Raw genomic sequence first — 25,872 nt, 5'->3', positions numbered from 1 at the left:
TGTTAAATAGCCAGAAATACCAGTAAGGCTAAATGGGTTGGTGTCACTTAATTAGTCTTTGTCACAGAGTCAGGTTTGGAATTGGCAGGAGCCATGCTGAGCCCCAAGTCTTGAAGTTGATACTCTTTGAAGATGCATGGTACAGTTTTATACTCACCTGTGAAATCAAGTGTCACTCTGGGATTTCGAGAAGTCTGCTTTTGGTCTTCAAACACGAGGTTTGGAACTTTACTTTCATTTTAAAAAGGAAGTTTAGAATCTGGTGCCGTCATACAACTGTGGTGCTGAGCACAGTCACATTTTACTGGTGCATTATTCCAGCCCCGCTGTAAACAGTAGCAGGTATTTTAGCATTCCCTGTAATCACAGCAAATGTGCAGTGACTCTCTGTAGGGCAGGATGGCACTTCTGAGGACTCTAAGAAATGTAATCACAATTGTTTTCCTCTTTAGATGATTTTAAGCCAGCGTCGATTGATACATCTTGTGAGGGCGACCTCCAAGTGGGCAAAGGAGATGACGTGACAATCACTTTGCCACATATCCCCGTAAGTTTGTTATATATGCATCCTTGTTTACTCTCCAACAACTTTGCAACGTAGTTATGGTCTAACATAAATGTTCTTTTCGTTTTCATCTTTGATAATCCAAGTGCGTTCAATATTTGAGCAGCCAGACTTGCTGTGTGTTACCTTAGGAAGGGACTGTGCAATATTTGGAAAGGGTTATATTTGTAAGGTTGCAGGCCATCCCTTTACTTTTGATTCCTTCCTTCCTACTCTTCCTTGAATAGCAAGAAGACTTTTACTGTTACTTGCAGCTCTATACCTGGTTTCCATCCATTTTTAGTGAAGAAAGGCAGAGTAATTTGGGCTCTAGTCAAGGTTCAATGTTCAGAAGCCAGAGATAGGCCTGTAAGCGTATTCTTCCCATTACACGTACAGATAGCATAGAGTTCCCTGCCTTTAGCTTTATCAGTGGAAGCGAGGGGGGCGGTTCTGGTGAGTGGCAGTGAAGTGGTTTCCCATCCACTTCCTCCTCAAATTAGGCCATAAAGATCTACTGTGTGAGGACGACAGTCACACAGCAATAAAACAAGTGATCAAACTGTTTATAGGTGCAGCTGTTTTGTAATTGAAGGTTCAGTGGTTTCTTTCCCAAAACAAAAGAAAGTGCTTGGGCTTGCATATCCACTGGAACTGGATTTGTTTATTAGCTGCAGTTAATGCTGTGTGTCAAGCCAATAAACCAGAATTCACAGACATCAATGGGTTTGGTCATTGCACGGGGACACCAGTCAGTTTGGAAGCCGTATGTCAGATCCTTTTGGCATTGTTTATTCTAGCATGTTGGTGGTTTTAACTGGTAGGTGATGATACTTTGGTAATTCTCACTGAATGAAGCTTTAGCCTGCTTCTCTCCCACCCCCCCACTCCTGGGTTTTATATGGCTTTGGTCACCTTTAGTGCTGCAGGAGGCCACATACTGGTTTTTGTCTATATAAACAATGAGCATGGTAGTGCAATTTGAGACCAGGTAACAATATGATTACTAGCAGTAGCATTCATCTTGGATTGACTGGGAACAGTGTTGTTCATTCATCTTTTGTGTTGAATGACATCACCTGTAATGTCCCTTTCCAAATCTCTGTATTGATTAGTTTAATTTGATTGTCTTCCCACGAGTGTGAAAAGCTTTAATCTTATAGTTATGCTTAGGCAGCTGACTGCCCCGAATGCAGCTGCTGCATGTATGTTGTTCCAAGGCAGTGCTGCTGTGTTCTGGACAGAGAACTGGAAAATACTGAGCATATTGGAAAAGAGTGAGAAGTTTTGAGATAGTTTCATCCTGAGAGAATTTACTGAATTTTCTGGATCCTGCTTTGGTTTTCAGTTGCCCAGCAGCTGGATGAGATTCAGATTCTGAGTGGGTTTTTTTAGTTGCCTGGTCCCTGAGGATATCTCTGAAATTTGTTCAGTAGAGATATTTTGGTGTCCCTTGCTGCTTGGATAAACTGAAGTACTATTTCTACATGTGGATTTATTGGCTTTAATATTTGATAAACAATCTCGACTGGGGAAGTGAAGAATTTCTGTTTGTTAAAAAACTCTCACACAAGAAAATAAATTGATTAAATGTTACCTGTTTCATCTACCTTCTTTTTCTATCCTGCTTTTGTGGTTTAGAGCTGAGCTGGCCATTGCAGTCGGCAGAATCTGCAAGACAGTGTTGTTTAGGCACTAACATAAAACCTAAACATTTAATTTTAAGTAGAAGGGTGGGACTGTTAATTTGCTTAAGCAGGATTCCATTTCTGCTTATTTTTTAGCCAAAGTTGCATTCTGGGAAGCAGAATGATAGCCAACAAACTCTGATGAATTTTCATTAAATTTGTGCATTATGTGTTTCCTGACTTAGTTGTCAACAGTGAGCAGGATTTGACTTTCAGCTTGCTTTTTATTCTGTTAAGTGTTGCTTTCCTTTTAAATGTAGGAATGATAAAAATGAAGTATTTGAAGACTTAGACTGTACTGAGACACCTTTTCTGAATCGTATCTGCATCTCTTACTGTATCTTTGTTAGAAATTCAGATTTTTCACCCTTACTGTTCCAAAACCATTTTAAATTCAAGTATATTCTATTTATTAGCAATATGGAAAATAGGAATTGCATAAAATGTAGAAGAGCGCGTTTCTCCCTTTTCTCCCCAGTTTTGGTTGCATTCCTACAGCATGTGCAGAAGTGCACATGAGTAAACATTTTTTCTTTTTTAATTGATTTTGTACAGTAGCTATACATTACAGAGAAATCTGAGGTTTCATAGCTGAGAATATATTTCTATATATCTCCTTTGAGTAACATGTTCTTTTGTGACATGGCCAGGTGTGTGTCCACGCTGCTGTGTGCAGATAGACCATAGGTTCTGCCCCATGTAACCCCAAATCCGGATGTATGAGTCAGCCTGTTCCTGCATGCAGTAGCAGTTAGCCAGCATGCACCACCACATGAGTTTGTCTTTATTGCTTCTCAGTCTGAGCCATTAGAATTTTATGGCTCTATGCAGCATTGTGTGGACTCGAGGACTTTCTGGAAGGTGTCAAAATTACCCCATTTGCTCTTCAGAAGGCATTTTGGTATAATTGCATGGCTCTATGTGCTAATCTGACTTTGAAGAAGGCAGCTGTTCTTACATACTTTGTGGCAGTTGCTTGTAATCCACTATGAAAATATTGCCATATATATATATATAAATTACAAAGTAGTTTAAATTGTTTTTCAATTGACCGCATATTTCTTTAGGCAACGGTTCTGCTAAGCGAATAATTAGACCTCTATTTCTTATTCAAACACAAGATTTCCTGAGCAGAAATGTCAAGAAGATTTCTGACACTTATCAGGACCAGCTATGCAAATTCGGTTATGTTACCATTTTGGGAATGAGAACTGTAAATAATGGCAACCGTGGAGAAGATGTTTTGTCACTGCAAAGGCACTTAAAATGATGAAAGGCATAATATTGCTACGAGGAAACGTCTCATCTAGTGCATATAACTGTATTTTTCCCTTTTCATGAATGAACATTTTCTGTAGGTACTAAACGTAAACTGCTTATGACCTCTTGGTCAGAACAGTACGTATATTCGTTTCTCTTAGTGTTTATAAGCTTTTGGGTAGGGGATGATAACCAAACAAATGTGTGTTCTTTCTTTGATACCAGGGTTCAACTCCACCAATGACTGTGTTTAAAGGAAATAAAAGGCCATATCAGAAGGACTGTGTGCTTATTGTCGATCATGACACTGGGGAATATATGCTGGAAAAACTTAATAGCAGCATTCAAGTCAAGAAAACAAGGTAAAGCTGGGGACAGGGCTGTTTATAGGATTAATTCTTGCTGAAGTTTCTTCTTCAGGCTGTCTTCTGAACCAGAACTCTGATGATTTGAAGCTTTGGAAGCTGGCTGAAGGATGGGATGTTTCAGGAATCTCTAGTTAGCTGACAGAGGCCATGGAAGTATTAGGCTGTCAAAAGGATTGTTGGACTTGCTAGATTTGTTCCCCTACAGCTTCCTGTGGGAGTTATGATGCTTTAATAATGCACTCTTACGGTACAAGAAACACTCATCCCTGTGTTGAATCAGTGTTACGTAAAGTGGAACACAAGTCCAAAGCCTCCAGCTGAGGAGGTGAACTGTATTAGGAATAATGGTTATGAGGTTTTGCCTAGAATTGCTGAGGCCAGAAATCCCCTCTGACCCAATATTCTCACTTGACTGCACAAATGCTACAAAGTGTGCAGTTGGAACATTTTTAGTAGTTTTGCTGCTCTGCAAGTACCTGAAGTCTGTGGATCATGTTTGTTCAACATCACCAGAGCACAGATTGTTGAGATCTAAAGAGAAAGCAGTTACTCAAATGTCTCCTGGAGAAAAAGCTCTTAAATAATTTTACAGGTTTTACATTTAAAAAAACCCTCAACTTCGTTGCAGTGTAGGACTTTTAGCTGCTAAAACTACTAGAAATGCAGATTGCAGCTCATCAGCAGTTGGCTGAAAGTTTGCTAAGAGCACCTTCAGTTCAAGGTAAAAGGACTGTAACACTCCTGAATCAGTGATGCGAAAACTCATCCATGTGGCATTCGTCTTGTCCAGTGAATATGAGCACGTCACAGATGAGATTTGAATTCCCAATGTAAGTTCTGGACTTTATCCAGGTGAAGCTTAAGTCAGAAAGGGGAAAAGAAGTGCAAGAGGGCTTGCGTTCAGTGAGGTGTTTGGATCCACTGAGTTTTGGCTCTGGTAAAGTGAATATTTCAACTTTTCTCAAGCAGAGGCAGGGTAGTAAAAAAATTGTAAGATCCCTATTTTGAGGAGTAATGCTTTGCAAGGTCATTCAGGTTTCTAGATCAGAGATGTCTTTTTTCCTTTTTCAAAATATTTTTCATGGCTACTTTGATCTTTAACGACCTGTTGACACTCTGTGGGAACAGAGTTTTTAGTGCTAACGTCATTGATGAGGGAGTAATTGCACTTATTCTACATAAAACCTTCTGTAGTATCAAGAGCATCATTAATACTGGAAACAATAATTTGCTTTTACCTTTCACTTGATACAGTGAGTGTATTTCCAAATCCTCACTTCTATTGTAAATGACTGTGAACTGCATTAATGTGGTATTTAATAGCTGCATTTCAGTGATGAGTGAAGAGGTGGTTCTGTGCTTCGTTTTTGAGGTTGCATCTGCAATTCAATGAGGCACAGAGATACCCGAATTAGTGCTAAATGCTTGAGCCCAGATACCAGGAGCGGTTTAGGCGAAATCTTGGGAAGTTCCTCATGGGCTGGTTTAACTTGTTTTGCAGTGGGATTAGCACAGGCAAAAGTGTCACACTGCAGAGCTGGAACTCTCCTAGAGCTGAAGCTGAGCTCAGGTATAAATTAATTAATATGGGCTGCTTCTGTGCTACACCACATAAAGCCATACCTCAGAAGGCTTGGTGTTACGTGATAAATGCACCACACACTTAAACCTCATTATGGTGTACCATTGAGGGACCTGAATAAGTATATTGGTTTGGTTTGTGGGTTTTTTCTGCCACGGATATTGACTGTCCTACAGTCTCAATCACATCATTGATTCAGTAGAAGTCAGACATACCTGATCTGAAGTGAACAGCAAGTCTGGAGACTATTTCCCATTAAGGAAACAGCTTAAAGTATTTTGAAGGGATAGTATGATTGAAAAACAGGAATTAAATGCTTGCATGGTGTATTTAGCAGTAAGAGTGATTGCTCTAGTCAGGTTGACCTCTAAGAGAGTTCAGTTTGAGATTATTTAATTGTAAGTGAGAAAGTTGTTTCTTTTGCTGTGATTGTTTTAAGCAGGATTTTGTTATGAGTGTGCTTGTGTTATCATGTAGTTACTTAAAATTACTGATTGCTTTTTCAGTTTTTTAGGAATATAAATACTAATTGCTAAATTAAAGCCTTCATTGTTCTTCAAGTAGAGAATTTGGCACCACTGAACCACATCTGGATTCGAAAATACATTTTGTAAGGGTGTTGTAGTGTGGTTGTATATGCATATTTACTTTTGAAAACAAGTGTTGCATACAGAAAGCTGTAATTCACTGTTTATCTTTATAAAACAAAGGAGAGATCTGTACAAAAGGAAGTCATAGATTATGTACTAGTACAAGGATACTGAAAAAGCTGAACGTAACTGCACGGTACCACTGGATGTCTCTGGTTGTTTTTTCAGAGCAGAGGGCAGCAGTAAGATCCAAGCTCGAATAGAACAACAGTCTGCCCGAGCCTCTCAGCCTCCTTCACAGTTCAGAGCCCCAACCAAGCCAGCAGTTGGACCTAAAACTTCTCCTTTGAAAGATAATCCTTCGCCTGAGCCTCAGCTGGATGACATTAAGAGAGGTAAAGAAGGGTTTGTAGTTTCCTGAGTTTTGCTTGGTTTTATCTTTTGTCTTTATAATAAAAACTATGATTGTGCAATTTATAAAAATGTTAGAATGTTCAGGGATTAAAAGATGGTACTTGACAGCTGGTTTGTCGTCTTTATATCTCATTTTAAGGCATCTTAGTGAATTATTTATTCTCTTCTGCCAGCACAGATATTTATACTGCAGTCTTCTCTGGCACGAGAGAACATTCTCTTTCTGGGTAATTTTCTCTCTTCCAAACTGTTTCGCTGTTCTGAAAAGAAGACAAAATATGTGTGGATTCAGAAACCTGTAGCTGAGTGCTAGACAAGTTGAATCGGTGTCTTGGGCAACGACAGCAACAGCAAAAGCTGATGGTCCAAGATCTACTTATGCAATCAAATAACTTGGCCGAAAATTATTCCTGTACTGAGTAAGGCTGGAGCCAGTTGCCAGTGGGATGGAAGGGCTCGGTGGCTGAATTCCCAGCACAAGACCTGGCACTTGTGTCGTGCCAAGTAATGTTAATAGGGAAGAGATGAGAGAGTGAACAACCCTGCAGCTTTCCCTTTACCACAACTGCTCCTCTGCAGCTTCGGTCACGTTTGCCATATAGTTGCTATACTTCTGTTAAAGTGCCTTGAACGGAAGACTGGCTCGACTCAGTCTCCTGCTCAAGCAATGCTTTGTCTCAGTGTTTTGCTGTGGGCAGGGTGCACTTTCTTTGCCCCTGTCCATCCTTTCATACTGCTGTGATACCTTGTTTTGCTATGGATAACACAGTCAGAATGAGGAAGACTTTAAATTTAAATTTTTATTTCATTCTTTTGTGTTTCTTGTCTGGCACCAGATGCAATTATTTTATTTTAAGTTTGTTCTTTCTGTCTAGTATTTTTTTTCCTGTGTCTTTCTTTTTTCTCTGTCCTAAATATCTATTTTTGTCTGTAGACTTAGCCTATGTTAATTGCCCAGACTATGTTAATTACTTAGCAGGATATTTTTTCAGTTCATGGTAATCCCTAGGTGACTTTTTTACTGCCAAGTTATCTGTGTGTTTGCATAGGTGCTGACTGGTCTCACTCTTTCGCAGCAGTAGTATTTTCAATCCCTGGACACTGGTCAGCAGACAGAATCAAAGTCTGAGAATCTGTTAGCTACAGTTCCCTTAGCTGCATTGCCATTTTTATTTTCTGTGTAATAGGTAAGGAGAAAGATAACAGGTGATATGTATAAATTTAAAAATTTAATCAGTTATGAATTTTAAATGTCTTTTTTGTAACGCATAACAAGTTACTTAACCGTTGGAGCACTCTTTTGTATACATACAGCAATTTGTAAAGGTTGTGTTATAGTGAAATAATTACATTTGCCTGGTGTGACATCTGTTCTACAAAGACCATTTTCCAGTGGTCTAAAGTATACATCACATTGTTTAGAACTGTACTAGTAATTCTTTGCCACCTGATCATCTTTTATTGGAAAGTACCTCCAAATAAATAACCTGTGGAGTTTTGTTTCCAAAATCAAGCAAAAGAACATCTGGCTTGTACTAAAAATAAGACTTCAGGGAGAGTCATTCAAGGACCAAAAAGAGCAGAAATAGCTGGGCAGGGTTTTTCTTGCTTACAGTATATGCTCTTTATAACCTTTTTCCAGCATTTATTATCCAGAGCATTAGCATTTATATCATAAGAATCTACTTGGGAAAGGTAGAACTAAAATGGCACGATTCTACAATGAAAATAATAAAACTTAACTGTAAAGCCTGTGAGATAGTCTTCAGTCCTGTTATCTTCCCTTATTGTGTCTTTTTATGAAAAAAGAGTGGTGAGTTCTGAAGAGACTCTGAAGTGTTCTTTCCGTTCGAGCAGTGGCTTTCCTTTTGGGTGAAGTACCTGTTTTGTAGAAAAGAAAGGTAAACATAAAGCTGAAATTCTGCGGGTTTTTTTTCTTTAATGGACAACACAGAACTTACAGTCCCTAAAGGAGGTGGCTGAAAGGGTCTCTGGTGCTATGATGCTCTCTTGCTCCCAATATGCCCTACTTAAGGGTGTGGTAAGACACAGCCCTTGTAATGTTTAACAGTAGTTTTCAGGTAACCTCAGTGCAGGTTTCTGCTTTTCCCCAGTACCCTCAGTTGTCCATTCCCGTAGTTCCCCTTACAGATGAGCTGGGAAACGAGCTTTCAGGCAGGGGGTTGGTTCTCTGTCCCATTACACAGCTGCTTGTACAACAGTGCCTGAGGACAGCGTCAGAGCACGTGGGAGTTGAACCAGTCCTTTCCTGCACACAGAGAGGCCTTTGGGAGGCTGTGTCTAGGGTCCTGCACCAGAGGAATCTTTTCCCCTGCAAGCTTTTATATTGTCCTCTTGCCTGAAGGGAGCAAAAGAAAGGGTAAGAGCTTGTTTGTTTGATTACTTTGCTACATCTGATAACATTTCATTAAGCGATGAACATTTGCACACATAGACCACAATAGAGCTATTTATGTGCATGAAATAATCGGGGTTTATCAGACATATTTGACCACAACAGAAATGTTTTTAATAACATTGACATAATTTTTAAAAACATTGGCATAATTACAGCATGCCGTACTTGGGGAAAAAACCCACAAAAACATATTTCTGGTTTGGAGACTGTAAATTCAGCGCTTAAAAATCTGAGCAGTTCTTATTTGCCTAAAATGCAGCTGTAGTCTGTAAGGATTATACCATAGCACTGTGCTTGTCTCTCAAGAACATCTCAATCAAATTTTCTGTACTTCGATATAAAATACTGCCTCTTCTAGCTGCAATCTCCACGTACTCAAAGTGCCAGTATCAGGTTGATTTCTCTCCACCTTGCATATCATTATTAACAGTGAGCATTCTGCCGTGACCATACAACCTTATACTCCCTAAAACTGAGTGACTTCCTGAACTGAATTCCCAAAAGTCCTTGGTATTCTTGTAGCCCAATGTTAGGGCTTCAGTTAAAAATTCTGCATAGCCTGTTGGAATTGAGAGAAGAATAAAAACTCTTAGTTATTATGGAAAGAAATTAGGACATTTGATACTGTATCTACACAGAAGACAGTCGTGTTAAGAGAGGCTGTTTTGTTTGTATAATGATTTGTGACCTTGGTTTTTTTTTTACTCTAATAACTGCATTGACTGCCAGTATAAAATAGTAAGCCATTTTGTTTTCTTAAAAGAAAGCCTACAGTTGTAACATGAAATGAGCAAAAGACAAGGTTCCCCTAGCAATGTCAGTCTTTTCAGATGATGTAAACTCAATTAAGGCAGGTGTTCAAAACTTTACTATATGGAAAGCTTTCTTAATAGTAACTGCTGTACATCCTGACTCTTGTCATGTTTTAAATCTTAAAGGTGCATCAACGTGAGGTGTTTGATCTTACAGCACAGAAAGGTCTAGGAAAAATCTGACTCCTCTGTTGTTCAGCTTAGCATATATGTACACGTATATACAGACAACTATTTTAATTGAAGGCACCACAAGGAAACATTTAGCCAAGGCTTTGGTACCTATAATTGCACTAAGCATAACAGGCAAATAAGAAAATGCGAAATTTGACTATTTTAAAGCAGATGTATTTTTCCTACAAGGCGTTGATGTTGTTTTTGGCTTAGCCACCATCTTTAACAGGGTGACACAAGAGAGTTTTGAAGATGCTTCCTTAGTGGTCTTGCTGGAGTTCAGCCTGACAGACTTTTAGCGAAGCAGCAGCCACCATAACTTTAGTGAAAACAGTTGCTTTTTTCTCATCTGGTCAGCCAAGATATTTAGAATTCTGGGTTTGAGGAATTAAGAGACAACAGAGACCCAGAGAAGATGGGCTTAGACTGTTAACACCCTTAACTTCCCAGTCCTTGAAGCTTGTGATACTGGTGCTGTTTTGCTCTCTCTACCTGTATTCATCATAGTGGGCCTTAACCACTTTTTCCAAGGCATTCTCCCTTTCCCACCTCATAATCAAAACTCTCTTATGAGCTCACAGTTTTCTGCCTCCCCAGCAGAAAACCTTTACTTTGCAATCTGACACTAATCTCTAATTCTGTTTAAAATTATCTAGACTAATCTTCCTTTCCCGTTTGTCAGACTGCATCACTTCCTTCAGTTATCTCCTCACCTACTGTGTGAGTTCAAAATTCTTATTTAGATTTTTTTTTCCTAGTTCTCTAATTCTTTTCCCTTTCACCACCAATGCCTCTTAGATTGCTTCACCATCTTCACACTATTTTATAGGCTGCTTTCTGGGCTGCTATGTTCTTCCTGGACCATGTGCCAACATTCCTCCATTTCAGCCATAGACTCTCTAGCTCTGTAAGCATACGTGTGTCATTCTCAGACACTTACTTGTCCCTTGTTAGACTTCTTTATTGGATCTCTTATAGACTGGTCTATAGGTGTTTGAGCTTGCTATAATCCAGAATATTCTAACAACATATTGTTATTATCACTATAACTTACAACTAACAACTCTAATCATCGCTAGAGAGGTGAATAAATTTTACACTGTTAAGCTAGGAAACAAAATAAATCTGGGCATTTTAAAGAGAAAGAACCCTTGTTTCTGTTTACCTTTTCATTAGCTTTCCCCTATGAATTTCTTAGCCTTGAACACAGAGAATAGTTACCATTTGAAATTCTTAATATGGATAGGCTGAGAACAGTGACTTACAAGTGCTCATTTGTCTGTGTATCAGACTCCAGGCATGAAATGGATTTTTAAAACCTGCAAGACTGTTGAGAGGGAATAAGGGAGAAAGACATTATAGTGCAAATATTATCTTCTGTTGAGCTAATCATATATTCTTCCTCCCTCTTCCAATGATCTCTTATGCTATGTCTTCAAGATGAAAAAGTTTTACCTGGCATACAAATAAGGTGCAGAGAACACAGGTGGTCTAGTCGGGGATCTAGATTTGGGAAGAAAGTTGCAGGAACAACCCCACTATCCTTAAATAGTCAGTCAGAGTTAGTCGTATGGTTGTTCCCTTTCAATACACCTTCCTTGCCTCTGATTCAATAGAACCATAGCATTTGAAATTGAGCTTTGAACTTTGAAATTAAAAATAGCCATTTTAAAACCAGCGAAGGAAAGCTTAATTTCTAAAACCAATACATGCTGAGCTAGAGGAACTCTCTTCAGCAAATAATGTGGAGGCTGAAAACTTAGCTATTACTCAGCTCAGTGTTGAGCAGCCCAAGGAAAATGGGCCTTATGAAAAAAAAGGGAAGAGTTTCAGTTGCTCAGACTTACTCCTGTGGGGGCTGGAGATTAGAATCATTAAAATTGCACCATTTTTACATAAAGAAAGGACTCATTTTACGTGATCTGGCTATGCCATACACAAGAAGGATGTCTTCAGCTGAGGCGCTGGGGTTCACCTCACTCCGATACACATCAGTTTCCATTTGTCAGGTAGAGATGGTAATACCTCATCTGTCCCTTCTTTCATTCTTGTCCTCTTAGCCTGTGACTTCTCAGGGCAAGCACTGAGTTCTAACCCTGTGGGTATACAGCTGTTAGCACAACAAAAGCCAAATTTCGAGGGTTTCACATCCTATGCTTAATCTGCATGGGAATATTGTTCTTTAATGGAAACCTGCCTAGGTGAACTGAGTCATTAGATACTCCAGTTTGAGAGTGAATACAAAAGAATTGTCCTCTGATAGTGTTTAGACCACTTACAATTATGATAAATTTAACAATATGGTGTGACTTGGAATGACCTGCCTTAATAGCTGGTTGGTAACCAGTTGTTGAGCCAACGCTAGGTGTTGTGGTGCTGTCATGGTATTCCAGTGTTTCTTTGCACTGGAAACTCTGAGGTGGGGTGTGTCTGACTTGAATTACTTCCCAGTTTCTGAGTAGTCTCTCTGTTTTCCTGGCTACTTGTAAGGTCTATAGCAGGTTAAGGCATTGCTTCAACTTCCCAACTTGTGAATATTCTCACCTGCCCCACTGCAAAGTTATCCAATGTCATCCATTGGCTTCTGAAGTTTGTTTAAAATGAGTTGTGCTACTTCGCACTGGAGCAGTTTCATACATTATCTGAAGACAAGACAGTTTCTGTTGTGATCATGTGCCTATGCCCTCTGCCCCCTTTTTTGTGTTTTCCAAATGCCTAAATGTCACTGACCTCTAACAATTTGGATTCCTCCACTTTAAGATGTTTTAAAAAACTGTGCTGGCTGTTGGCCTGTAAACCTCAATCAGGAAATGTACTTACTTTGTATGTAGAGCACAAAACCTGTCAAAAATAATGAAGCAGGAGGTGTTTTCAGGAGTGTAAAGTATATAAATAATAATAGCAGAAGTGAATGTTTTATGATACTAACCTATGCTGTTGCTTCTTTAAATTTATCTGCAATAACTAAGTAAAAAAGTTTTCAGAACTTTTTGGTTTTCCTTCCTGTCTCCCTCTCTCATGTGAGATATTTTGATGTGATAACTTATACTTGACAACAATACTGAATTTTCACATTCTTTTCCAAAATTCCATGGGGCCCTGTTTATGGTTTCAACCAGATGAATGTCCTTTTATTTCAGAGCTGAGAGCAGAGGTTGAAATTATTGAGCAGATGAGCAGCAGCAGTGGAAGCAGCTCGTCGGATTCAGAAAGCTCATCTGGGAGTGAAGATGAAAGCTCCAGCAGTGAGGGGGAAGAGCCAGCACATGTTTCCCCTTCCCAGCCACCGCACCAGCAGTATAACAACAGGAATGCTGTTGCTAACGGCACCAGCAGGCCACAAGGAAGCAATCAACTCATGAACACGCTCCGTAAGTAAAGACTTGTGTCTTATTGCTGTGGGAAGCTGCTGGAGACCACTCATTTTCTTAGCATGTTAGGCTAACTCTGTGAAGTGCTGTTTGCCAAACAGTAATCCTAGGGAGCTGCCCTGGCTGAAATATTTGGTCAGGTTTTTTGAACAGAAGGCTGAGGCCTGTCTGAAGGTGTGGAGATTGCTTCAGTTTGGTCAAGAGCCTGTGGGCTCGTTGACCATGCTATGCCTTGATTCAGGCTTCCAGGTGGAATGAGTGGGTAGCAAAGCATCTGTGCAGAAGGATCTGGTGCACTGGAGGATGGGAATTATTTTACTATGAAAACACAGATTAAACATAAATAGCGGGGTTGTCACATGTGTCAGTTAAAGGTCTGTGAAGAGCTGTGAATGTCACAAGGCTGTCCTGTGGTCATAAATGCACAGTCTCTGTGGCCTTCATTATTAGCTGCATTGCTTTGTCAGAGTATTTACTTTACACTGTGTTGATCTCAGCTGCATTTTCACAAATACCACATTTTGAAGGGAAATTTAAAGTGCCATGTATTTGGTTAAAATATTACCACTATGGTGTTTGCAAGCATTGAATCAGTGCAAACTCACTCCACCATCTAAAAAGTGTAAAAAGCATTTTTAAAGCATAGTTTTGTCCCATGAGACTCTCTCTGGGGAAGTGGTGTACATCTGTGTTGCTCTTTCTGTATGCTAGATCAGTGGAGTTAAAATACTGCATTTACAAAAAACCCAGAACTTGATTATCATAAATTGTTCTTAATTTCTCCTGAAGCATGTTTGTGTACATCTCTTGGCACGCACACAGAGGGGACTGTTGGAGTTTAAATATAGATATCTGCAGGGTTTCCAGGTTTGAGAAGACAAGTATATTATGCAGACAATACTGAAAAGGCCAGCTGGAAAACTAGAGAGGCCTGTCAGTCTTCCTGTCAGTAATGCATGCCTAAGTGAAATCCAAAGTTCAGCAAAGTCAGTAGGACTCTTTCTGTTTCCCTGTTTCTGGTTGTGAGCTGCCTCTTCCCTGCTTCTCCTGGGCCATGACAACAATACTGCTTAGGTCGTTTAATGTCAAGCAGCCTCTGACTCAAGGAGAGTTTTGAAACTGGTAGGGTAGCTCCTTTTTGTCAGGCAATGATTTTTGTGTTTGGTTTTAATTTTTTTTTGTCAAGGATTAATATGGCCTTGAGCATTCAAGTCGCTGGTGACTATCTACATGGGGAAAATCTCCCTAACCCAAGTTCTTGTTTCATAAAAGTGGAGAGGAGACGAGGAAATCCATGACATAGCCGTTGCATAGCTGCTCCTCAGAGGACCAGTGTTTGGGGCAGGGCCATGGGAGAATGCTGGAAGGTTTCGGTTCAGTTACCAAAACTCAAGCATCATTCTTGCCTACTTTTATCTCCTCCACCTCACCAAATCACAAATGGTCTGCAAAACAGGGTCTGAGACTGTAGGATTAATTCATATGGAGTGGCTGAAACACCAGAAAGCTGTGCAGAGAAGCAGCATAGAGCCACTGAGATGATGAGGGGACTGGAGCATCTCTCATATGAGGAGAGGCTGAGAGAGCTGGGTTTGTTTAGCCTGGAGGAGTCTGAGGGGGATCTCATTAATGCTTATAAATATCTAAAGGGCAAGTGTCAGGAGGATGGGACCAGACTCTTGGTTGTGCCCAGCAGCAGGACATAGAGCAGTGGTCACAAACTGGAACACAGAAGGTTGAGCTTAAACGTAAGGAAAAACTGCTTTACTGTGAGGGTGACAGAGCACTGAACAGGCTGCCCAGGGAGGTTGTGGAGTCTCCTTCTCTGGAGACATTCAAAACCCACCTGGACGTGTTCCTGTGTGATCTTCTCTAGGTGATCCTGCTCTGGCAGGGGGTTGGACTGGATGATCTTCAGATCATCTTCATCTTCTTCCCTTCCAACCCCTCCCATCCTGTGATTCTGTGATATCCTGGCTGCCTTTTGTCTGATCTCTTTGCACTTTGAAGAGAGGCCTTCACCATCAAAGCATGTGTCAGCTTAGTTCAGCCGATAGCCTTGAGTTGTGATGGATTTAACACTCCTTTTGGTTTATTGACATGTGGAGGCCTTGCCTTGTCTACCCAAATGGCCTTAAAACAGACAAACCATTTTAGAAGGGTTAAGAAAGCCAGGGAATTCCCCAGTGCCTTGTCCCAGAGCCATGTAACGGAAGCTTGGCTGGGTGGAGGCCGTGGGATGCCCACTGCAGCTGCTAGCAGGGGAAGTGCTGTTCTCCCACCAGGGAGCAGCTTTGGTGGCTGTGGAGCCAAGGATGCTCAGTTTGGCCTGGATCTGACCATCTATTAGCCCCATGCAGCTCTTAATGTTTTTGGGCACGGGGAGCAGTTTCATTAAATGACAGATGATCTTTGTATTAATTTTTTGTGTTATTCTTATTTACATCTTCCAGTGTAAATGTGTCTCTTTGGTTTCATTGCCATGAACTGTGAATTAACACCTACCCACTTGTTGTGCTTTGCTATTTTTTGTTTTCCATAGGAAATGACTTGCAGTTGAGTGAGTCTGGGAGCGACAGTGATGACTAGAGGCTGAGCTTTGGCTGTTTCTGTTACATACACATGAAGAACTAATTTACCTTGAAGTGATCCTATTGTTTACGAAGAGGAGCTGGCACAGAGATAGTTCCACGTGTGGAATTTTAATAGAAGAAATTCATAACCCTACAAAATAGGAGAAATTGAGGGCTGTTTTACATTGTGAATTAAGTGTATATTTTGTGTATATTTTTATTCTTTTAAAGCTTTAAATAGATATGTACAGTGAGTAAGCCAATATATGTTCCTGTCCGTCATCTATAAGTTTAATGTGTAACTTCACGATGTCATCTAAAAATTTCTTGTTTGTAGAAGATACTGAGCCCATCATGAATTTGAGGGGGACTTTTGTACATAGGATGAGCATGAGCCAATGAATTTTAAAAAAACATAGAGGAGCTAGTGTGTGCACTGAAGTAGGACTGTTATAAATTGAGTTTCAATGCTAAGTTGATTTCTTTGGCTATTTATGATTGATTTAATGGACTTACTTTTAAACAGTAGGAAAAGAGAATTCATAAAACCATTTTTGCCACAAACCTCGCTGCACCAGTGCCTTATAAGCAGGTTTTTTTAAACAGGGCTTCAGTTCCTGCCACCTTTCCTATAGGGAGCAATGCTGAAACCTCTTCAGATTGCTTATGTGAACAAGAGCTGTATTTCACATGCAGCCAGCTGTACTCTGGGCATAGTTAGTCCAGCAAGATAAAGGATATATATCGGTCACCTGAACACATCCAAGTAAGAACCAGATCAGCATTTTCTTGTGCAAGTGAAGTGTCTCATTTAACTCATTCAGACATTCAGACCTAAATCTTCAGGAAATATTTAGGAACCTGAAGACCAGTGAAACTGTGACATCTCAAATACAAGATACTGGACTGACTGAAACTCTTAAGTCCAGAGCCCTGTTTGCAGTTTCCTAGAGAGAGCAGAAAGAGATGATTAAACAATTCTGAAATGGCACACGTCTCTCTCCCACCACAGTTGTCCAGGTAAACTTTAGTTTGTATTGTTTGTTGGATGGGATCTCTGTGCTTGACAGGATTATACAGACATGAAATATTTGCCTAGGGTGAAATTCACCCCTGTTTAAGGGGGTTTAAAGGGTGCTTAGTTGGATTATCATTAACTTTTTTTTTTGTTGTTCACATGGAAAATGAGTGCTATGGGCAGCCTCTTACAGCTTGGACACGAGGCTGGCTTTTTAAAACGAAAATTCAACTGGCATAGGACAAATGGCACCACGATTGCGGTGTAATCCAGGGGAATGGGGAGCCGAATTGGATGCCTCTCCATTCTTCAGTGTCTGCTTTGCACTGCTTATGTCTGTCAGTCACTTTGTGTTTTAACTCCTGTTTGTTTACTGAGCTCTTTCCTTTTTTTAAGGTGTTGAAGAGCAAGGGGACATTTGAAGGGAGATTTTATTAAATGGTTTATTTTTTTGCATTAGATACATATTTAGGCATATTTTTGCATTATTGTACATACATTTAAAAATACTTGTTTTTTTAAAGTGTTTTATCATGTGGGTACATATTTTAACAGACAATTATGAAATATACTTGATGTAAAGCTGCAATTGCTCTCCTTTTTCTCATTTTTGGTTTTTTTTTTCCTTTCCCCTCTGTTCCTCCTCAAACAGTAAAAGTCCTCTCTTCTAACAAGCTTGTACCAATTTGGGATTTTACACTTTGGTACAGGAGATCTGCATGGTAGCTGGCAGTCTAATTAATGCTAATACTGCTCCTGACTTTACCCCAGCTTAAGATTTGAATAAGCAGGGAGACATTTCTCTGATGCCATTTCCCCATTACTGGAGCTTATTCCTGAGTTCTGTCAACATTATTTGTGCTTAAATAGAAAAGCGGCAGCATTTTCATTGCATACCATTCGCTGGCTGCTCCTGCATTCTGAAATCCAAGACATGTCACAGGAAGTTTACTAATTATGTGTAAATAAAATAAATATATGAAACAAGAGGATAAGACAACACCAGGCTACATTGACTTGAATTGCCAATTTAATTATGGTTTAGATCAGCAAGTGGGAAAGCTTCATTCAGATAATCAATTTCTGCCTTGCTTTGTGTTTGTACTTTAGGTCACGTTTCTCTGCTATCCCTCCCTGAAAGGTTTCTTCCCCTCTGTGTTGGTAACAAAACCAACAATTTTGTTTCACACAATTAACATACAGCTTTTTAAACTACATTTGGCCATCCTTTGTGCTCTCTGGAGATGCACACCCAGACTACAGCTTCTGGCTGCCCATGGGGCTGGTGAGTAACGTGGTGACCCACAACCCACTCGTGAATGTCAGTCACTGACACTGGTCCCTAAGTGTGTGTGACCAGCCCGTCCCCTCCCTGCCACTGTGTCTGGAGCAGCTCCTGGCCTCTCCTGCCACAGGATCTCTCTGGGACCTCCACCCTTCCCACAGCTCTCACGGGTACGTGGTATATGTTTCGTGAGGGTGAACCATGTGGAGGCTTCAGTAGGCAACTCCTAAGATCAGAATGGGCGGCTGCCACTTATCTTCCTTTTTCTAAATATGCAGGAGTGTGTTTTAAAGCCATTTCTAGCCTGATGTTTTGATTTGGGCTCTTAAAATTTTATGTTTCATGTATTAAGAAACAGTAACAGTTGTCTATCCGTTCCCATTAGATGATTGTTCTTCTGTTCATGATTTGCGGCAAGTTTTATTCGGATGGAAATTGGAATTCAAATTACTTGCAGAAAAACAGTTGATTAGAATTCTTTTAATTATTTGGCAGTATCTTTAACATGGTGAAGAAATAAGTTGAATAAAATATGTTTTGGTTAAACCTGTTAAAGTATTCCTGATTATTCTTGGTAGGTTCTAATCCTACAGGATTTTAGCATTAGCAGATCCTAACTACTTTATGCTACTTTTTCTGTATGAAGAAGGAACATCTTTTAAATGCCAGTTAGTTTAAATGTGAATTAACAGTGCATATGAATGTCATTATGTGAATGAACTGACACTAAGTCAATATTTCTTTGCATTCATGGGAGAGCTGCCTGCTGGCTATAGCGAGGTTAGCAGTTCAAGACAGCTTCAGTTTCTGATGGTTTCTAATGTTTGGTGACTTCAGCCATTTCAGTGGTTTGACTTTCCTTAAAACTTCACCAGCAAACGTGGCCTGCTTATGACTTTTTCCAATAATGAGAATTGCTTTAGGAGTAATACTAAAAAATTATTTAAATTAATTCAATTAAGTTGTCTTCATTTCAAATATCATTATTAAAATCTCTAATATTTAATTATTAATAAATATGACTTATATTGAAATATACAAAAAATGTTATTAATCAATTACGAATTAACCAAGCCTTTTTGCTTGTTTTCCAAAGGGACAAATTAAGTCACCTGCTTGCTCATGTTGCACACCTTAAAATACAATTGCAGCAATGCTCAAGACGGTGTTTCAAATTTTAGTCGTGCAGAAAAGCTTCCACCCCCTCTGCCCTTGTTCCACCCCTGAGGGCTGACCAGGCACAGGAACAGGCACAGGAACAGGCACAGGCACAGCTCGAGTCACTCCAGCTGCACCACAGCCACGGTCACCTCCAGGCAAAGCGTGTCCCAAGTCCCCTGCTGAGAGTCATGCATTCGTCAAAGCGTGCAGCACAACCCTTTCTTGTCACACCGAAGCGTCCCCCTCCTGTCACGCGTCTCAGCTGAACTGATTTTGTGGAGAAGGTAGACTGATGGGAAGATGTTTGTTTCCTTCAGCTTTGCTCGGAATAGCTTAGAGCTTGACTGTGGATAGTACATCTATTTTGAAGATACCGCGCCTCAGTTATTTGCATGGTTTGCTTTATTATAGACTAGCTATATGCCTGTTTATAGCTACATACAGAAACAGTTCACTGTGCAAAGCTGTGTAGTCTTTTTTCCTCTGTCAGAGTACATTTATTTGAATTTTTAAAGTTAAGTTCAACAATCCATGCATGTGTTTTTTTATTATTATTTTCTTTTTTTTTTAATTTGGAAACTAAGAGAAATGTAGTGTGGAATTACCTGTAATGGAGAACACTTATTTTCAGTATCTGCCCATGCATAAGCGTTCAGCGTGCTATACATTTCCTGCCAGCTGCTGAGTCAAAGGGATCCTATGGAAAACACGGCTGCCAGCAATGGGTATCTGGATGGGATGAAGGCTTCTGCTGGTAATCTGAGGGTCTCCAGTGCAGTTCCTAACAATGAATGTTGAATCTATCTGGTTATTAACAGGTTTTTTTTAATACGTGTACAAATACATGCAATATCGAAGGAGAAAGGGCATTGCTGATGCTTGCCTTAGAAGCTGTGATTCTGGCAAATCCTTGGAACAGACGGGTGAATTTAAAGCAGTTGATTGTTATGTATATCATACACCAAAACCATGTTCTCAGAAGATAAGCTGATTAATGAACTAATACGAAGTTAGTTAGCCAATAACTACCTCTGGTTTATGTGAGAGGGGTGTGTATATAAATTGAAAGATAGCTGTTTAGCTGTTTCTTCCTATTCCCACTGCTTTCGCTCCCCTCCTTTCATTCTTTTGTAATGCCATTATTTCTAGCACATGAATGTTTTCTGTGCCAAAGTCCTGCAGGAATTTACAGGAAAGGGTGTTGAAATGGTACAAATGCCTTAGCTGTATTTATTGTAAATCTAAATTTATTGCAAATTACAAAGACCCTGTGAATGGACCCATCTTCCTCTCCCCTCCAACAGCATTCCTTTGGGCAACAGAGAAAGAAAGGGCAAGAGGGGGAAACACCTCAAGCTGCTGCTGTGTTCGTGGAGGATGCTTTCTTGTGGAGCCATAGCCTGAGCTATGCTGGCTTGATCTCACAGCATCGCTGAAAATAAAACACAAAATTCACTGCTACCATTGCCCTAGGGCTGGCAGAAGTGGAGTTTGGAGTAAAAGTGAAAGAAATGAGACAACTGGTGGGATATCTTGGGAGGAGTCATATGAATTTGCCTTGAAATCCCACTGAATCTGTAGGTTCTAGTACAACTGTCAGTGATTTTAATGAACTTTTATGAAAACAGGGCTTTCTGACAGGCAGAATGTAAAAATGGACTAAATGTTACGTTGAAGGTTTTGCATGAAAACATTGACCTGCATTTCTTTCCAGACCACTTGCTTTGGTGTAGACCCTGTATGAAAACCTTTGAGGAACACTTGTACAGGGCCTGGTCCGAAGGAAAACATTCCCTGCATGTTGCAAGTAAGATATCATTGTCCACTTCTTTGCAACCCCAGCCAGGCCATAAATTCTGCCATCACCCCTTCATAACTTGGGAGTTGGCTTTTTCCTCCCACGCTCTGATACCTTCTTAACATTTTCCTACTGCCAGACATTATAATTGCTAACAAAAATAAACAAGCACGTGCATTTGGAAGCTGAATGGGAGGACAGGTTTGGGAGTGGTTTGTACCGCTTGAGGAGATGACAGCAGGGCTGTTGATGGAACTGAGGTGGAGGGGACGTGAAGGCGAGCGTCCAGCCACGGAGTCCCATCAGCCAGGTCACACCGTAGCCATATAGCAGCCCAGCAAAACCAACATGAGATGTCACTGCCATGAGGGAGAGTCTTTGAATGGCCTGAGAGAGGCTGGTGGTTGTCACCCTCTCCTTCATGATGTAAGAAGTATAATTAGGTACACAGTCATTGCATAATTAGGGAAGAGAGCCGGTTGCTTGGGTCTGGATGGTGGATAGCAAAGGCAGAAGGGAAGGGTAGGGATGGGGACCACCTGGCAGCAGCAGGCTCTGGTGATTCCTTGCTCTTTTCAAAGCCAAACTAGTGGGAGAAAAGATACTGATTGAACCTGACTCCCAGAAATGAATGGACACTTCCAAAAACCAGCTCTGTGGTAGTCCTGTCTTTCTTCAAATGAATTCTTTCTGGCTTATGCAAAAGATCAAGGTGCTTTACCTCAGGAAAAGAGACAGATTTTTCTTCCATGCTACTGAGGCTGAACTCAGCGTCACAAACAAACTGGTGTAAACAAGAAAATAAAGTCTCTGTTTAAACATTAGCCAGTCAAGATACCAGGTTTGGTGGTTAGTTAATCCAGCCAGCGAACTCGCTTCCTAAATGCCATCAAGAGATTTTAAGGTACAGTAAATAAGCTGCAGCTCTGTCTATGCTAGCAAATAGCACAGCCCCGGAGCAGATCCATAATGCAGAAGAGTGCTGAGATTGCAACTTGCGCCACCATCCACCTTTCATCTGAGAGGAATCCACCTTGTGAGCCCTCTCCACGATGGAAACCACAGCAGCTGAGTGGGGATGACTGGCCCATTCACTTTGTAAGTGCTCTCCTGACCTGACCTGACTACTAATGTGTAAGCACCTTGCATGAACTGGCGCCATTCCAGCTTCTCTGCAAAAAATACTGGGATAAGAAACACATTAAGAAATACTGCTTAATCCCAGAAAGCATAATATTAGGCTTTATGGAGACAGTCTCAGTACAGTATTAATATATGCATCATGCTGAATAATAACATAGGATCAAATAGCTGAAACTTAACCATTTTTAATTTTTTTTTTAATTTTCCACAGGAGGAAGTCATATTTTCACAAATTTAAGATACACACAGCATTCCTATATAATGCACACAAATCACCATCTTGTAAGGTGCTAAGTGGCTATGCAAATCAATAAGGTGGAACCAGGCCACATGTTTTCTCATCTAATCCTAATAGCAGCTTTGTGTCTGCAACATTAATGCAGGGCTTGTCCGTGCAGGAAGATATCCCAACAGACTGAAATGTTGGGAACCAGTGTGACTTTCAGAGAAGAGCTTTCAATTGCAAATGAATGATCAAGAAGCTTAGGCTAAATTTGGGAAGGAGGGGAGCTTCTTTTGCCATGGGGTGTTGACCCTGGCCAATGTCATTGCTGTCACTGCTTGTGCTTGGTTTTTCCATGGCTCTTCCCCTAGAAATAAATGATGCTTCCAACATCAGCGTGGAGCTCCTGACAGAGCGATTCCAACAGAAGTTAGGGCAAGGTCTGGGCCAGTGGCCGTGCTTGGGAAAAGCCCCTGAGGGTACGTTGTGCCAGATACTGCTGTATCTGTGTCAGTTCACACCAGCGCTTGTATCAGTATCTTTTTATTTCTCTGCAGACAATACAGTCATTTTTCCTCTGCTTCTCCCAGCCTTTAGAAGGAAATTAAATCACTGTAGTTAGAATCCCAAGTCCTTGTAAAAACCTGATTGTGCTCAGAAAGCTAAGTATGAGAGCTTGCCTGAAGCTTAGGAAGAAGTGGCATCTTTTTCAATAAATTTACATCTCTAAATAGATGATAAGTGTTGAATCAATTTCCATATGTTTTAAATAGCAGAGCATTAAGGATTCTGGCACTTCAAGCAATCAACTAATTTGAGACTATTATAAGAATATCTTTTATGCTAGGGGAGCAATTCATCTGAAAATCAGGGACAGTCTGCAGCTCTGTGCCCTTTCAGTGTTACAAAGGGTTGCAAATTGACAAAAAAATCCTGTTTGGCTGAAGAGATTATGGTGCCTTATGACATTTAGGTCTTTGCAAAATCACCTTTCAGCTCTTAATGAACCAATTCATAATATACCCACCCACCTGGCTCACCTGGCCACACGGTCTGCTCATGGCTACGGAGATCCAACGATTAACAAGAGTGTTGACAGATTCTTCCTAGTGAAAAAGGCAGGAACTGTAGTGTACCAACCTCTATGTCCAAAAAAGATGCGAGGGCATAAGATGTTCAGTGCTCTCCTCCCAGTTTCCCCCATCGCTGTATTCAGCCTGGTCTCATCTAAGTCTCATCTCTGGTCACATCTGGCTGGCTGCTTGCTGGCCTTCAGCAGGCCAGCCCTAAACAAAGTTCACAACTCTTCATTCCTACCACTGTGTTTGTATTTGAGATGAGTCATACCATTTTGAAAAGTCACTGAACATTAAATGTGTACGCAGCCTGTGCTTCAGAAAGTCTCAAGGAAAACCAACTTCTTTCAAAATCAGACGGTGGTGTTTTTACCTGCATGCTGGAGGCTTCATTCTGGGCTTTGAGGGTCAGAACAAAGGGAGGATGGATGAAAATATCAACAGAGCTTCAGGCGACGTGATCCACAGTGAATCCAGCTTCTTGTGTCACCCTCAGTTTGCCGAGTCATCAAATATTTCCATTGTACTCCAGTACGCTGCTCACAAGCGTAATGTGCCATTGCTTTAATAAATGCACAGCATTATCAAGCCTGGAGACGCTCCACTGGTCTGGGTGTCAAGAGCAATAGAGACTTCAAATCTGCCTGCCTGCAGGACTGGGAAGATGACAGGGCATCAGTATATTCTCCCTCACATTTAGCACATGATCTTCTTATTCCTAAAAAGCAGGGACTTGGAGGAGGACAGATTTGGGGGTTGTTTGATGATTTTTTAAAATTTAAGTTCGTCTTTTGGAGCAGGCAATGCCACCAGGGAAAGCTGCTAATTAGCAAGCAGATTTTGCATAGCCCAGATCTCCATCACTATTTATGTGCTTAATTTCTTACTGCCAAAGCAATAGGATGTTCAACCAATGACTTCAAAAGGAGGATGTCAGGACTTGTGGGAGCAGTAGGATCATCATTCTCTATAGATTTTTAACTAACATTTTTTGGTAGTTTAAACCTGAATTGAGAAACTCTGTATTTCTAATTCAGTTTTCCTCTACCTCATCTTCTTGGCTTGGATCATTCTTCACAGTTTTCTTGCTCTTTCCTCAACTTCATTTACCATGGCAAGGGTTTAAAAAAAAAGCAAAGAGAACAGCCACAGCTGCATTCCTCACTAAAGACAAGAAAATCACAAATCCCTGTGCAGGTGCTCTGGAAAGCTGAGTATCCCCAGGAGTGGGCAAGTCAGGTGGGGAACAATTTATTTGCCAGACATCAGTGTGCTGGCTCCTGGACTCCAGTATTGGGCGATGATGTGATTTGGGTTATGTGCTCAGGGAGGATACAGCACCCGATGGCTGGGTTGGGAATATCGTAGCAGCCAGGAATTTTTCACTTTTTAGTAACCTCAATGTAAATGCTCAGCAGTTAAAAACTGATCTGCTGGGCAGTAATCACTCAGCCTGAGTTCCTGGAGGGACCCACCACTGCTGTGCTGCAGTAGGACATTCAATGCTATTTCAGGCTCAGTGAAAACGTGTAAAGCTGTGGTGGTGCAAGCACCATTGAAAGCCCTGCATAGACCAGGCTTTTGCAGAGACAGCAGTTTCAGCAACTGTCTCAAGCAAGTGCAATACCCAAGGCTTTGGACATGTGAAATGCATGTTACAAATGAACCAATACTGATAACAATAAGAAATATTTTATTTTTCAAGGTCCATGGTGTAAAGAAGGTCTATGAGTGGTTGGCCATGAAGGGATCAGCACCCTCATCACCCATTTTTTTAATAATTTCTTGATCATTTTCTCTTCTGAAGCAGGGGAACCAGTCTTTCCTGAGGATACCAAACTGCAGAGACAGTGTAGAGATGCAAGGGAACAAGCCAACACAGCACAGCAATTAAGGGTGTATCTCTAATAATTCACTGGAGCTCACCCTCCTGACCTTTCTGTATTTAGATTTTCAGGAAGGGTGCATAATGAGGGCTGCGGGAGGGCAATCGGGTTCTCACAGCTGGTCAGGCGAATTAATGCGAATTGCTTGGCAGTTCACCAAAAGCAGACCAATGAGGGCTCTTCATAAGGAAAAAAAAGAAAAAAAAAATCTTGAAGGTGGCCAGTCCATGGACTGGATTTGTCAGATTTTTAACCTGCTGTAGTGGAGAACAGTGGTTCAGTGTTTTGGATAGACACCACAGCTGTGGGCAAGTTGCCTTTGTCTGACACATTTCAGACACCCTTCTGCTCCTCCACCTCCCACAAATTCTCACTCCCCCTCCCCTGCATCCCTTTTCCCCATGTCATTTAATGTTGCTGCATCCTGGGAGAGTAGGGAAATAGTAAACACCTAGCAAGGTGCAGAGTCCTGCATCTGGGCAGGAAC

General features: G+C 40.8%; 1 protein-coding gene across 1 annotated transcript; it reads left to right on the top strand.

Annotated features, from left to right (window-relative positions):
* Nucleotides 1-452: 452 nt before the first annotated feature.
* Nucleotides 453-16,283, top strand: EAF1 (ELL associated factor 1; the record flags this gene model as incomplete). Its single annotated transcript, XM_010192158.1, has 5 exons — nucleotides 453-547; nucleotides 3,718-3,854; nucleotides 6,261-6,427; nucleotides 12,992-13,222; nucleotides 15,765-16,283. Coding segments are annotated over 5 exons (677 nt in total), but the record flags the coding sequence as incomplete, so codon positions are not given.
* Nucleotides 16,284-25,872: the final 9,589 nt, after the last annotated feature.

This window comes from Mesitornis unicolor, unplaced genomic scaffold (assembly GCF_000695765.1).
Source record: "Mesitornis unicolor isolate BGI_N332 unplaced genomic scaffold, ASM69576v1 scaffold50539, whole genome shotgun sequence".
Classification (NCBI taxonomy): domain Eukaryota; kingdom Metazoa; phylum Chordata; class Aves; order Mesitornithiformes; family Mesitornithidae; genus Mesitornis; species Mesitornis unicolor.
The sequence above is the reverse complement of the archived record's forward strand: the minus strand, read 5'-3'. Positions and strand labels throughout refer to the sequence as shown.